Source organism: Nannospalax galili, unplaced genomic scaffold (genome assembly GCF_000622305.1).
Source record: "Nannospalax galili isolate Female #2095 unplaced genomic scaffold, S.galili_v1.0 scaffold1128, whole genome shotgun sequence".
NCBI lineage: Eukaryota > Metazoa > Chordata > Mammalia > Rodentia > Spalacidae > Nannospalax > Nannospalax galili.
The window spans coordinates 1,082,987-1,096,401 of NW_008358632.1; the positions used below are offsets into that span (position 1 = coordinate 1,082,987).

The 13,415-nt window shown below is 39.3% G+C and overlaps 1 protein-coding gene across 4 annotated transcripts in view; it reads left to right on the forward strand.

The window, feature by feature from the left end:
• Window positions 1–13,415, forward strand: part of Cdc27 (cell division cycle 27) — a 76,362-nt gene that overhangs the window by 58,340 nt on the left and 4,607 nt on the right. For all 4 annotated transcript variants that reach the window (XM_017795306.2, XM_008821888.3, XM_008821889.3 and 1 more), the window contains exons 15-18: window positions 3,637–3,754; window positions 5,712–5,840; window positions 10,935–11,009; window positions 12,353–12,509. In XM_017795306.2, coding sequence (XP_017650795.1) covers window positions 3,637–3,754; window positions 5,712–5,840; window positions 10,935–11,009; window positions 12,353–12,509 — 479 coding nt within the window. The remainder of the gene's footprint in view (window positions 1–3,636; window positions 3,755–5,711; window positions 5,841–10,934; window positions 11,010–12,352; window positions 12,510–13,415) is intronic.

A 13,415-nucleotide genomic window follows, 5' to 3' on the forward strand; every position in this document is an offset into this window, starting at 1 on the left:
CACACCCAGCTACTTTTTCTTTTTTTAACTTTTTAAAATTTTATGTGTTTAAGTGTTTTCCTACGTGTATATAGGTACAGTATGGGTTGTGGATGCCAGGAAAGGACATTGGATCCTATGGAACTGGAGTTATGGATGGTTGTTAGCTACCGTGTAGGTATTGAGAACTGAACCCAGGTCCTCTGCAAGAGCAGCCAGTGCTCTTAACTGATGAGCCCTCTCTCCAGCCCCATTGCATCTCATTTCTAAATACTTATATTCCTGAAAAGAAAAATAGCCAAGGAAAGGAAAAAATCCAGCTCTTTTTGACACGTGGAATAGTCACACTTTAAGGACTAAATTCATTTGTCTTTTTTTTTTTTTTTTTTTTTTTTTTTTTTTTTAGTAGGGTCTCCCTGTAGCCCCAACTGGCCTGGAACTCACTGTGTAGACTAGGCTGGCCTTGAACTTAGAGAAATCCTCCTGCCTCTGCCACCCAAGTGCTAAGGTTAAAGGCATGAGCCACCACGCCCAGCTAAGAACTAAATTCTTAATAGGACTTGGGTTTTTTCATATTTATTTATTTTAGTCTTTTTGAGGCAGGGTCAGCTGGCCTGGAACTTGCTATGTAGACCAGGCTGGCCTCAAACTCACAGAGATCCATGCACCTCTGCTCCTATTATTTTTATGTGTATGAATATTTTGCCTACTTGCATTTAAGTGCACCACATGCATGCAATGCCCACAGAGGCCTGAAGAGGGCATCAGATCCCCTGGAACTGGAGTTATGGACTATTGTTAGCTACCATGTGGGTGCTGAGAACCAAACATAGTTCTTTTGCAAGAGCAAGCAGCCAGTGTTCTTAACCACTGAACTGTTTTTCCAGCCCCGAGAACTTGTTTTGTTTTTTGGGTTTTTTTTTTTTTTTCGTGTTTAGAGGCTTCTATTTTTCAGTAGTTGCATTCTCAATAATTCTGATATCAAAAGTGCTAAAGAGGATTATTCTTCCTGGGGCATTTTTACTAGGAGGACTTTGAATACTGAGTTATTTAGGTATCATTAAGTAGAGTTCTTCTTATGTAACCACATAGTCAGTTGACATTTTGAATATTCAGGAAAAATACCTTTATAGCAACATAATACGTTATTACATGACCTTTAAATTAAAATTTCTTTATATTTTAATTATTTTATGATATAGTTGCTCTACAAGTATTTTATAGTTAGCTGGGTAAGATGGTACATGCCTTTAATCCCAGCACTTGGGAGACAGAGGCAGGCGGATCTCTGTGAGTTTGAGGCCAGCCTGGTCTACATTGCAAGTTCCAGGCCAGCTGGGGCTACAGAGAGCCCCTGTCTCAAAAAGACAAAAAAAAAAATTTATAGTTATAATCATTGTAGATTATATTCTTAATATATTAAATACAGTGAAGAAAAGCATTATATATAATTACTGTAATATGCATGTGCTTGGAACTGGGGCAATGGCTCAGTCGATAAAGTGTTTGCTATACAAGCATGAGTTCAGATCCTAGGCACCTAGGTAAAAAGCCAGGTGAGGAACTGCATACCTGCAACCCCACCCCTAAGGGTTCAGAGACAGGTGAATCTTTGGAACTCACAGCCATCAGGCTTACCTGAATATTGAGTTTCAGTTTGACTAAGAGACCATGCCTCAAAAAGTAAGGTGCAGAACAACTTAAGAAAATTCCAAATGTCAGCCAGGCATGGTGGCACATGCCTTTAATCCCAGGCAGAGGCAGGCAGATCTCTTAGTTCAAAACTAAGGTTCTGATTAGCTTCCTTATAACATGTAGCTTTAATCCAGTTATTTCTGAGCTTTAATTTCTTTGTTTAACTTGGAAATGATAACAGTACCTATCTTCTTCAGTTTCTGGGATTAAACAAGATTATTCACATTAAGAATTTAGAAGAACTGGGCCTGGAGAGATGGCTTAGTGGTTAAGGGCACTTGGTTTCTCTTTCAGAGGATCCAGGTTTGGTTTCCAGAACACACATGGATACTAACAACCTTTCTTAACTCCAGTTTCAGGGGATTTGACACCCTCTTCTGGCCTCTGTGGGTGCTGAACACAGGCAAAACACTCATACACATAAGGCCAAGTATGGTGGCACACACCTTTAGTCCTGTACTCAGGTGGTAGAGGCAGGTGACTATCTCGGAGATTGAGGCCACCCTGGTCTACATAGGGAGTTCCAGGCCAGCTGGGGCTACAGGAAGACCCTGTGTCAAAAAACAGAAAACAAAAAATACTCATACACATTAATTAAAAATAAATAGATCTTTAAATAAAAGCCAGGTGTGGTAGCACACACCTTTAATACCAGCACTTGGGAGGCAGAGGTCCAGGCCAGCTGGGGCTATAGGGAGACCCTGTCTCAAGAAGACAGAAAGAAAAGGAAGAATTTAGAAGAACCAGACTTGATGGCACATGGATTTAGTGTTAATTCCAGCACTCAGGAGGCAGAGCCAGGCAGATTTCTATGAGTTCAAGGCCAGCCTGGTCTACATATCAAGTTCCAGGGCAACTGGGGCTACAGAGAGATCCTGTCTCAAAAAGACAAAAAAAAAAGAAAGTAAAAGGGGTTAGATTAGGTGATGACAAAGGCAGAATGTTGCCAGAAGGACACATGAGTCATAAAGAAGATGGAAGGCTAATAAGGCTTAAATTTTTTCTAGTTTCAGCTCTGTCATAGCTTTTTGTTGTTGTTTTGTTTTGTAATGGATATGTGAATTCAACTTTCCCTTTATTGAAGTAGCAAGAACAATTTTCCATTCCAAAAGAATCCAACATGTATTATTCCTTTGAGGCAGTGATTATGGAAGTTGGGCCTTTTTTTAGATCCATTAATCATAAGTGCAATAAGAATTAGACATTGCTAATCACTGAACAGATTTGTTGCAGTGACTCACCTATTTTTTTTTTAATTTATTGGGAATGGGGGGGTAATAACCTGAAATTTTCCCTTTTTCTTGTTTAAAACTATATGAAATCATTCTATTATGTGTTAAATAAAGTATGGTTTTAATAAATTGAAGGAAAAAGAATTTACCAGAGCCAAGTATAGTGGCACACGCATATTTTCCCCAGCTGCCTAGAAAACTGAGGCAAGAGAACTGCTTGAACTTAGGGATTCAAGGCCAGTTTAGGCACATAGTAAGGCCATCTCAAAAGGCATAATTTAGCAACATGCCTTTAATCCCAGCACTTGGGAGGCAGAGGCAGGCAGATCTCTGTGAGTTCGAGGCCAGCATGGTCTACATAGCGAGTTCCAGGCCAGCCAGGGCTACAGGGAGACCAAAAAGACCAAAAAAATTAATAATAATCACTTAGCAGAAATAACTATTAAGTCTAGATTAATAGTAGTGAATTTAAGGATGTAGTTTCTTTTTTCACATTATCATAGTTTTACTTGATTGGTTAACTTTATTGTTTTTACTTACAAAATTGTGTCTTCTAAAATGCTTTAATGATTTTTATCATGACTAATACTTTTGCTTCCCCATAAGATCTCCAGTATTCTTTCCATTGTGTATTAACATGCCAGATACCATAATTATTCTGTTAATGGTTGTATTTAAATCAGCAGCCAAAAGTTCTTTCCTTAAAATTATAATTTGTTTTGACTTTCAGGTATGGTTTAGGAATGATTTATTACAAGCAAGAAAAATTCAGCCTTGCAGAAATGCATTTCCAGAAAGCACTTGATATCAACCCTCAAAGTTCAGTTTTACTTTGCCACATTGGAGTAGTAAGTACTTTCTAAACATTGCTCTGTTAACTCTCCTTTTAAAATAGCTTGTGACTTAATGGTTCTAATGAAAATTGGGGCTTTTTCTTTTGTTGTTAAATAGTACCTTAGAGTCTTTCACAGCTTAAAACATTACCTTTTTTACTTGACATAAAGAAATAAATATCCCTTTGGGGGCTGAGAATGTAGCTCAATTTGTAGAGTGCATGAAACCCTAGGTTTAATCCCCAGCACCACATAAAATAGCATGGCAGCTCATACTTGTAATCCTGGGACTCCTTGAAGGCAGAAGCAGGAGGATCACAAGTTCAACGTCATCCTCGGCTATATAATAAGTTCTGGAACAGCCTGGGATAGATTCTGTCTAAAAATGGAAAATGATAAAAGTATTATTTGTGTCCTCATATGCTCTTTTTGTTTGTTTTTTGAGACAGTCTTGCTGTGTAGACCTGGCTGGCCTCAAACATGTGAAGACCCTTCTGCCTCAGCCTCAAAAATGCTGGGTTTATAGGTATGGGCCACCACACCTGGCACTTACGTGCTCTCATCCCTTGGACAAGTTATTTAATTTTTCAGAACAATTTTCCCTTGGACAAGTTACTTAATTTTTCAGAACAATTTTACTGCTTTACCCATTCACAGGATTGTTACGTGACTCAAATGAGATTTTATCTTATTTTTAACTATTTGTGTGTGGATGTATACACATGAGTGTGTGTGCCCAGGAAGTAATAAGCATTAGATCCTTTGGAGCTGGAGTTACATACAGGTGGTTATGAGCTGCCCAACATGGGTTCTGGGAACCAAACTCAGGTCCTCACAAGAATAGTATGTACTCTCAATGGCTGAGCTATCTCTCTGGCCCCTTGTTTTTTTTTTTCTTGATATAGAGTTTCATATGGCCAAGGCTACTTAGACTTGCTATGTGGCCAAGACTGGCATTGAATCCCTGATGCTCTTGCCTTGGCATCTTCAGTGCTAGGTTACAAGCATGAGCTGCTACTCTCAATGATTATTTTCACTGATGAGCTATAGTACCAACCCCTAGTTTTCAAATAAATTCCCAAAGTTAAAGTATAATTGTTTGAGTGACAGGTAAAAGTATAATTGAGTGGCAGGATTGATAAACAGATTCTTTGAACAAAATTTTTAAAAGCAATATTTAGAGGACCATAATAAGCCTGTTGAAATATATTGTCTGGATAAAGTAAACACTTTTCTTGTGAAGGGTAAAACAAACTTTGAGACTTGAAAGAAACCAAATATGTGCTATAAAGATCAAATCATGATTATCATTATAGGTACATAGTAGATTAAGAGGCAGAGAACCTAAGTTTTCATCCTGGAGGAAATGATTTAACATCTCTTAGAGTTTGGGGTTCTTTAAAAACTTTTTTTAATTAGTTATATGTGTTTGTGATTCAGGGCACGCATTTGGGATAATTTTGGATTTAGTTCTCTCCTTCCACCTTTACATGGGTTCTGAGGATTGACCTAAGGTCACCAGATTTGCACACCACATGCTTTACCCACCAAACCAGCTTGCTGGCCCACAGTGTGCTATCTTTATATTTGTTTGTTTGTTTGTTTATTTGTGTCTGTATATTTTTGACGGGGTCCCCTGTATTTCCCACCCACCAGTAACTCACTATGTAGACTAGGCTGGCCTCAATCACACATAGATACACCTGCCTCTGCCTCCCAAGTTCTGGGATTAAAGGTGTGTGCCACCACACCAGGCTGTGTGCTATCTTTAAAATGAAGCAGTTGCCAGACTTGGAAGACAATTAGAAATAATCTGATTATCATTTGGTAATCAGTTACTTAGTCCATTTAACGCAGTGGAAGTCCAGTTAGACCATACAGCCTCATCTTTATCCTTGTGTTGCTTTTTGAATCACATTATTTGGTTCTCACCTTTCTTATTAATAGGGAGAGGGATCTTTATGTCTTATAGGTTCAACATGCACTCAAAAAATCTGAGAAGGCTTTGGATACCCTAAACAAAGCCATTGTTATCGATCCCAAGAACCCTCTATGCAAATTTCACAGAGCCTCAGTTTTATTTGCAAATGAAAAATATAAGGTAAGATTTATATCAGCTTCTTCCACGTTGTATTGTGTCTCTTTTTTTTTTTTTTTTTCCTTCGGTCTTTTTGAGACAGGATATCCTGTAGTCCCATCTAGCCTAGAACTCACTATGTAGATCCGGCTGGCCTTGAACTCAAAGAGATCCACCTGCCTCTACCTCCCAAGTGCTGGGATTAAAGGTGCATGCCACCATGCCCAGCTGTGTTGTATCTCTTAATAAACTAAAAGTTGTTGCTACTTTGTCTCTTATTTGAAGCAGTTTGTTTTCTCAAACTGTTGGGGGGGGGGAAGCTATTTATTTCATTTTATTTCTTCATGGAATACTTCAGGGAAACCAAGTGTAGTGGCTCACTCTATAATTCCATCACTAGGGAGGCCAAGCAGAAGCATTGCCAGGTGTTCCAACCCAGCTACAGAGTAGCCCAGATACAGGCTGCACTACAAGAGTGAGACACTGAGAAAACAAAAATTTTTAAAGTAGAAATACTCCTAGAAAGAATGAGTGTGTGGATGTTTAGAAATTTATAAGGATTCTATATATAGGAATAATTCCCTTAAAGGAAATCTTGAAGATAAGACTTGAAACATTATCCTCTTAGGATTAAAAGAAGTGACAGATGAATGTGTATGCATTATTCACAAATATTTATTGCACTGCAAATATAGCTCAGTGATAGGGTACTTGGCTAGAGTGTCCAAGTCCCTGGATTCAATCTCTACCACTTGCAAAAAGAGGAAGGAGAAAGATTGAGTACCTGCTGTCTTGTCAGGCACTAGGAATATAGAGGTAAATAATGCAATCACATTCCTTGCCTTGAGTTTTCAATATAATACCCCTTAGAGGGAGAGCCAACATTAACCAATGCATCACAGAAATAATGCATTCAAGCACATAAAGTGTAGTGACTTATAAGCATTTTTTTATTTTATGAGTGTTATGCCTGTATGTGTGCAAATATACCCATGTTGTGCAGTGCCCACAGAGGACAGAACAGTGCGTCCGATCCCCTGAAACTAGAGTTAGGAATAGTTAGCCACCATGTAGTTGCTGGGATTCAGACCTGGGTATTCTGCAAGAACAGCCAGTGCTCTTTAACTACTGAGCCATCTCTCCAGCCCCTCAAATTATAGATCTTTAACCTGATAGAAAATATGGGGGAAAATGAAGAAGAGAAAAACAAGATAAAGTGACATAGGATTTTTCTTGAGTTTTGGTTTCCTGTTTGAATAAATTTAGGCTCTGACCAAAATAAGTAAAGAGTAAACTAGGTGTGTGGCATAAACCCGTAATCCCAGCACAGCGGAGGCTGAGGCAAGAGGATCACAAATTCAGAGCTAGACTAGACATAATGAGACATTGTCCTTGGAGGGAAGTGGGAAAACGGGGCTGGGGATGTAGCTCACTTGGTAGAATGTTTACTTAGGATGCACAAAGCTCTGGGTTCAGTTCTCAGCACTGGGAGGGGAGGTAAAGGCAAGATGATCAGAAGTTCAAGGTCATCCTTGACAAAAGCAAAGAAATCTCATTTGACATTAGATATGAACTGTGAAATAGGATTCATACTTTATATCCTTTATCTTGTTTTGTTTTGGGGACAAGATCTTGTGTATTTGTGTATTTTGGTCAGCTTCCAACTTGATACATAGTCAAAGATGACCTTAAGTTTCTGATCCTCCTGTCTCTACCTCCAAAGTGCTGAGGTTACAGGTGTAGGCCATTATGCCCCACCTATGTGGTACTGGGGATCAAACCCAGGACTGCTGCTGCTTTTTGTTTGTTTTGGGTTGTTTTTTATGTGTATGAGTGTTTTGCTTGCATGTATATTTGGAAGCCCAAAAAGGATGTCACATCCCCTGCAACTAGAGTTACAGATAGTTGTGAGCTGTTGTGTGGGTGCTGGGAACTGAATACAGGTCCTCTGCTGATCTTGTACTGAGCATATTTCCAATCCCCAAACCCAGGCTTCTTGCATGTTGGGCAAGCACCCTGTGAACTGAGCTACATCCCTAGCCCCTATACCCTTCATATTTTTATTCTTTATACTTAACATACTTTTTTGAGAAATAAAACTAAAGTTTTATACTTTTAGGAAAAGAAATTTGCTTGTTATCTGAGTTCCATAATCCTCTGACACCTTTACTGGTTCACTATCTGATCCCTGCTTCACTTCTTTTTATCTTTGAGACTTTTTCTTTGTATGGAATTAATATGTTTGCTGTCCTTTAAAAACTCAAGTAGAGGGTCTGGAGAGATGGCTCAGTGGTTAAGAACACTGCCTGTTCTTGCAGAAGACCCAGATTTGAATCCCAGCACCTACATGGCAGCTAACAACTGTCTGTAACTCCAGTTCCAGGGGATCCGACAGCCTCTTCTGTCCTCCGCGGGCATTGCACGACACAGGTGCACTTACATACATACAGGCAATACACGCATACACATAAAATAAAAATAATAAAATATTTTTAAAAACAAGGAAGGACAACTATATATAGTTTATCTGTTTTTTTAAAACCTAAGTTTGTATTTTGTGACAAAGAGGAATAGAAAAGAAAATGAAAAAGCAGATAATGAAGAAATGTCTCAGTGGTGGAAAACACTGACTGCTCTTGCAGAGGACCCAGGTTCAATTCCCAGCACCCACATGCCACATGGCGGCTAACAGCCATCAGTAACTCCAGTTCCAGAGGATTCGATGCCCTCTTTTGAGCCCCTCAGGCATTCCACAATACCACTGTACTTACATACATGTAGGCAATACACTCATACACATAAAATAAAAATAATAAAGTACTTTTTTGAAAAAGCAGATAATTCAAGGCGAGTCTGGTCTACATAGTGAGTTCCAGGACAGCTGGGGCTACAGGGAGACCCTGTCTCAAAAAGACAAAAAAAAAAGAAGATAAGCTTTAGTGACCATTGTCCATAAATTTTTAAAATAAAGAAAACTACCAAGTGAACAGATAGAAGGTTAAATGCACACACCCTTTTATCACTTATCCCTCTGCAAGGGTAGTCATTCTTACCTTGTTGAGACTATAGGTTCAGCCAGGCATGGTGGCTCACGCCTTTAATCCCAACACTCCAGAGGCAGAGGCAGAGGCAGGAAGATCTCTGTGAGTTCAAGGCCAGCCTGGTCTACATAGTGAGTTCCAGGCCAACTGGAGCTACAGGGAGACCCTGTTTTAAAAAAGAAGAAAAAAAAAAACAAGACTTGGTGAATGATAGGTAAAAAGTTAGTAGAAGCAGACTTTTCTCCACTGTTTGGCCAACACAGCAGGCTTCCCCTTTGATCTCTAAAGAGAATGGGTTTTAACAGTCCTGCCCCCCCCCTCCCCGCCACACCCAACTTAAAAAATATATATCTTTTCACCTTCTGCAGGAAGCAGAAGCTTCCCTTTTAAAAGACCCCAGCTCAATACCTGGGCAGGCATATTCTCCTTTGCTAATAAATTCTGCTTTCTCCTGATCAACCCTATTCGTCATATGGCTACTTTTTAATCTGTCATTGAATACCTTTTTTAAAAAGTGTTTTACATTTACTTATTTATGGGTAAGGACATGTACCATGGTACATATGTGGAGGTCAGGGGACAACTTATGGAAGTGGGTTTGTTCCACTATGTAGATTCTATGAATCAAACTGAGGTAGTCAGGTTTGGCTACAAGCATTTTACCCACTGTGCCATATCACCATTTCCAGTGAATACTTTTTAATATATCACTGAGTAAATGGACAGTTTCCTAACGATGGAGCTGGATATGGTGGCACACAACTGTAATCTTAAGCCATTGGAAGGCTGAAGCAGAAGGATTGTGAATTCAAGGACAGCTTTGGCTATATAATGAGACCCTATTTCAACAAAATAAAGCAGAGGCTAGGGATATAGCTCAGTGGTAGAGTAGGTGCCTAGCGTGCATGAAGTTCTAGATTAAATCATTGGTTAAAAAAAAGAAAAAAAAATGTTAATAGTGGGACTGCTGAGCTTATTGCTGAAAATATCAATTTCCTCTTACTCCTGCTATACATGGTTATTTATGTATCATCAATTTATTTTGTTCAGTTGCTAGGTAAAAATGGAATAGCATCTCATTTGCATGTGCACTTGCATGTGAGCAGGCAAACACTCATACACATAAAAAATTTCTAAAAAGCTAGAAAAAAAAAAGGCGACGTCTCAAGAAGACCTCCTCCCAAAAAAAATCTAGGAAAAAAAAGACAAAAAATAAATCTGAATCCAGTTCTTCTATATTTCTTCTCTTTTTTTTTTTTTTTTTTTTTTTTTTTTTTTGGTCTTTTTGAGACAGGGTCTCCCTGTAGCCCCAGCTGTCCTGGAACTCACTATGTAGACCAGACTGGCTTTGAACTCACAGAGATCCACCTGCCTTTGCCTCCCGAGTGCTGGGATCAAAGGCGTGCACCACTATGCCCAGCTCTTGTCATCTCTTAACTCCAGCAGGGGTCAGAAGATTATTAGACAGTTTTAACTCAATTCAGCAAGGTAAATGTTGTTAGTTTGATATTCAAAGCTTAGTGCTTGCCTGAGAAAGAAGATTCTTAAAAGAACTTCAGGCTTAATTACCTTCTACAGCATTGTTTTCAAAGTTCTCTCCAGGCATCCAGGATTTGTTTGCTATTTTAATGAAATGATGACAGAAGCAGGGGTTGCAGCTCTTAAATCTCCATTGAAGTGGTGTGTGTTTCAGTGTGTTCTAGCAAACGTCTGTCCTCTCTTATTCTTACTGTCTCATAATTTCTTTTCATGCATTTTATTTTCACAACAAGAAACTGATGCAGCTGTGTGGTGGTGCACGCCTTTAGTCCCAGCACTTGGAAGGCAGAGGCAGGCAGATCTCTGTGAGTTCAAGGCCAGCCTGGTCTACATAATGAGTTCCAGGCCAGCTGGGCTACAGGGAGACCCTATCTTGAAAAGACAAAAAAAAAGAAAAAAAGAAAGAAAGAAACTGATGTAATTCAAGTGCATTGATTAAAATCTAGTAAGCCTTTAAAATAATTTGAAAAATCTAACAACACTTGCTTAGTCAAAATTCTGTTAAAATTATACTCCTCTAATTTTTTTTTTTTTGCAGTCTGCTTTACAAGAACTTGAAGAACTGAAACAAATTGTTCCCAAAGAATCCCTCGTCTATTTCTTAATAGGAAAGGTAAAAAATTGGACCATGGTCTTACACTGCAACTTTGATAATAAATTCCTTTTTTTATTTTTTAAAGGTTTGGTTTTATTTTTATTTGTGTTTGTCTATATGAACATATGCCAAGGGTGTACTGGTACCTGCAGAGGTCAGAAAACCATGTCAGATCCCTTGGAGCAAGACTTACAGGCAGTTATTAGCTGCCTGACATGGGTGCTGGAAACCAAACTCAGACATTCTGGAAGGGTAGCAAGCATTTAACCACTGAACCATCTCTGCAGCCCCTCCCCCAAATACTCAATTTTAAAAAATAAATATAAAGGCCCTATATGGTGGCACACACCTTTAATTCCAGCACTGGGGAGGCAGAGGCAGGCAGATCTCTGAGTTCAAGGCCAGCCTGGTCTACATAGCGAATGCCAGGCCAGCTCAGGTTACAGGGAGACCCTGTCTCAAAAAGACCAAAAATAAATATAATACTTATTTTACAACATCTACTGAGAAAATTCAATTAGATCCCTGAACTAAGGGCTCTGGGAATAATACATGTAGTTCTAGCATTTAATAAAGATGGTATCAGCCAGGCGTGGTGGCGCACGCCTGTAGTCCCAGCACTCGGGAGGCAGAGGCAGGCAGATCTCTGTGAGTTCAAGGCCAGCCTGGTCTACATAGTGAGTTCCAGGACAGCTGTGGAGACCCTGTCTCAAAAAGACAAAAAATAAAATAAAGATGGTATCAAGGCTGGACATGGTGGTGCATGCCTTTAATCCCGGTACCTGGGAGGCAGAGGTACGTGAATCTTTGTGAGTTCCAGGCCAACCAGGGCCACATAGTGAAACCCTGTCTCAATAAACAACAAAAAAAAAAAAAAAAAAAAAAAAAAAAAAAAAAAAATCATCAAAGGGCTAAGGATATAGCTTAGCTGACAGAGTATTTGCCTGAGCCCTAGGTTTCATTCCCAGCACCTGATACTGTATAAACTGGGCTGAGGATGTAGCTCATTGGTAGAGAATTTGCCTAGCATGCACAAGGCCCTATATTTGATCCCCAGCACTGTTCTCCCTTCTCCCAAAAATAAATAAATGTTAATCAAGCAGCTTATTTCTTCCCATTGTTAGTGTTCCAATCGATGAGATTTATTGGAAACTTCCTTATCTGAAAAATATAGGCAAGGAGTTATGAAAATAATACCTTATTTATATGAAAAAGGTACTTAAATGTTAGTATGAGTTCATCTGTAGGATGAAAATGTCCTCCCCATCAAAATGGACTTGGAGCATATAAACTGGGTCTGAGATTGTATAGTTAAAGTTCACAACATAATGGAAGAATGCAGTGCTGCTGTTTACTTTCAGGTTTACAAGAAGCTGGGTCAGACACACCTCGCCTTGATGAATTTTTCTTGGGCTATGGATTTAGATCCTAAAGGAGCCAATAATCAGATTAAAGAAGCAATTGACAAGCGCTATCTTCCAGATGATGAGGAGCCAATAACCCAAGAAGAACAGATCAGTGAGTAACCATACATGAGACTGGTAGTGTTCATAATGCTGCCTTTAGCCTTCGAGTCTGGCCTGCTTTGTTATTTTTCTAACTGTGCTGTTTATATCAAAGGAAATTTTAGGAAAATCGAATAAGGTGACATGAATGATACTAAAGTGCATTTCTGCATGACTTTGACAAATCCGTTGCTGGGGTTTTTTTTGTTTGTTTTTTTAACCTGAATCTCATCTCTGTAGTAGTGGCTATTCAAATTCTGTGTATTTCTGGCAAATTCAAAATCTAAACTTAAGTATTTATATGTATTTATATATTTAAGAGCGTTTCAGGGGCTGGAGAGATGGCTCAGCGGTTAAGAACACTGACTGCTCAAAAAGAATTTTTTAGAAGGCAGATGCAGGTGGATCTCTGTGAGATTGAGGCCAGCCTGGCCTATAGAGCCAATTTCAGGCCAGCTAGGGACACAGGGAGACCCTGTCTCAAAAGACAGGAAAAAAAAGTTTTACGGAAGAGAACAAATAATTTTATATATGTGTGTATTTTTTAATATTTTATTATTTTTTTCCATGTGTATGAGTGTATTGCTTGAATGTGTATAATAAGCACATTCATGTCATGCAATGCTTGCAGAGGTCAGAGTGTCAGATCCCCTGAACTGGAGTTACAGTTGTTAAGCTGCCATGTGGGTGCTAGGAATTGAACCCGGGTCCTCTGCAAGAGCAGTTAGTACTCTTAACCGCTTATCTCTCCAGCCTCCCCCCGCCGCCCTGTTTTATTTTTCTTTTTGAGAAAGGGCTTCCCTGCAGCCCCAGCTGGCCTGAATTCACTATGTAGAATAGACTAGCCTTGAACTCACAGATCTGCCTGCCTCTGCCTCTCGAGTACTGGGATTAAAGTCGTGTCCCACCAGCTTTTTCT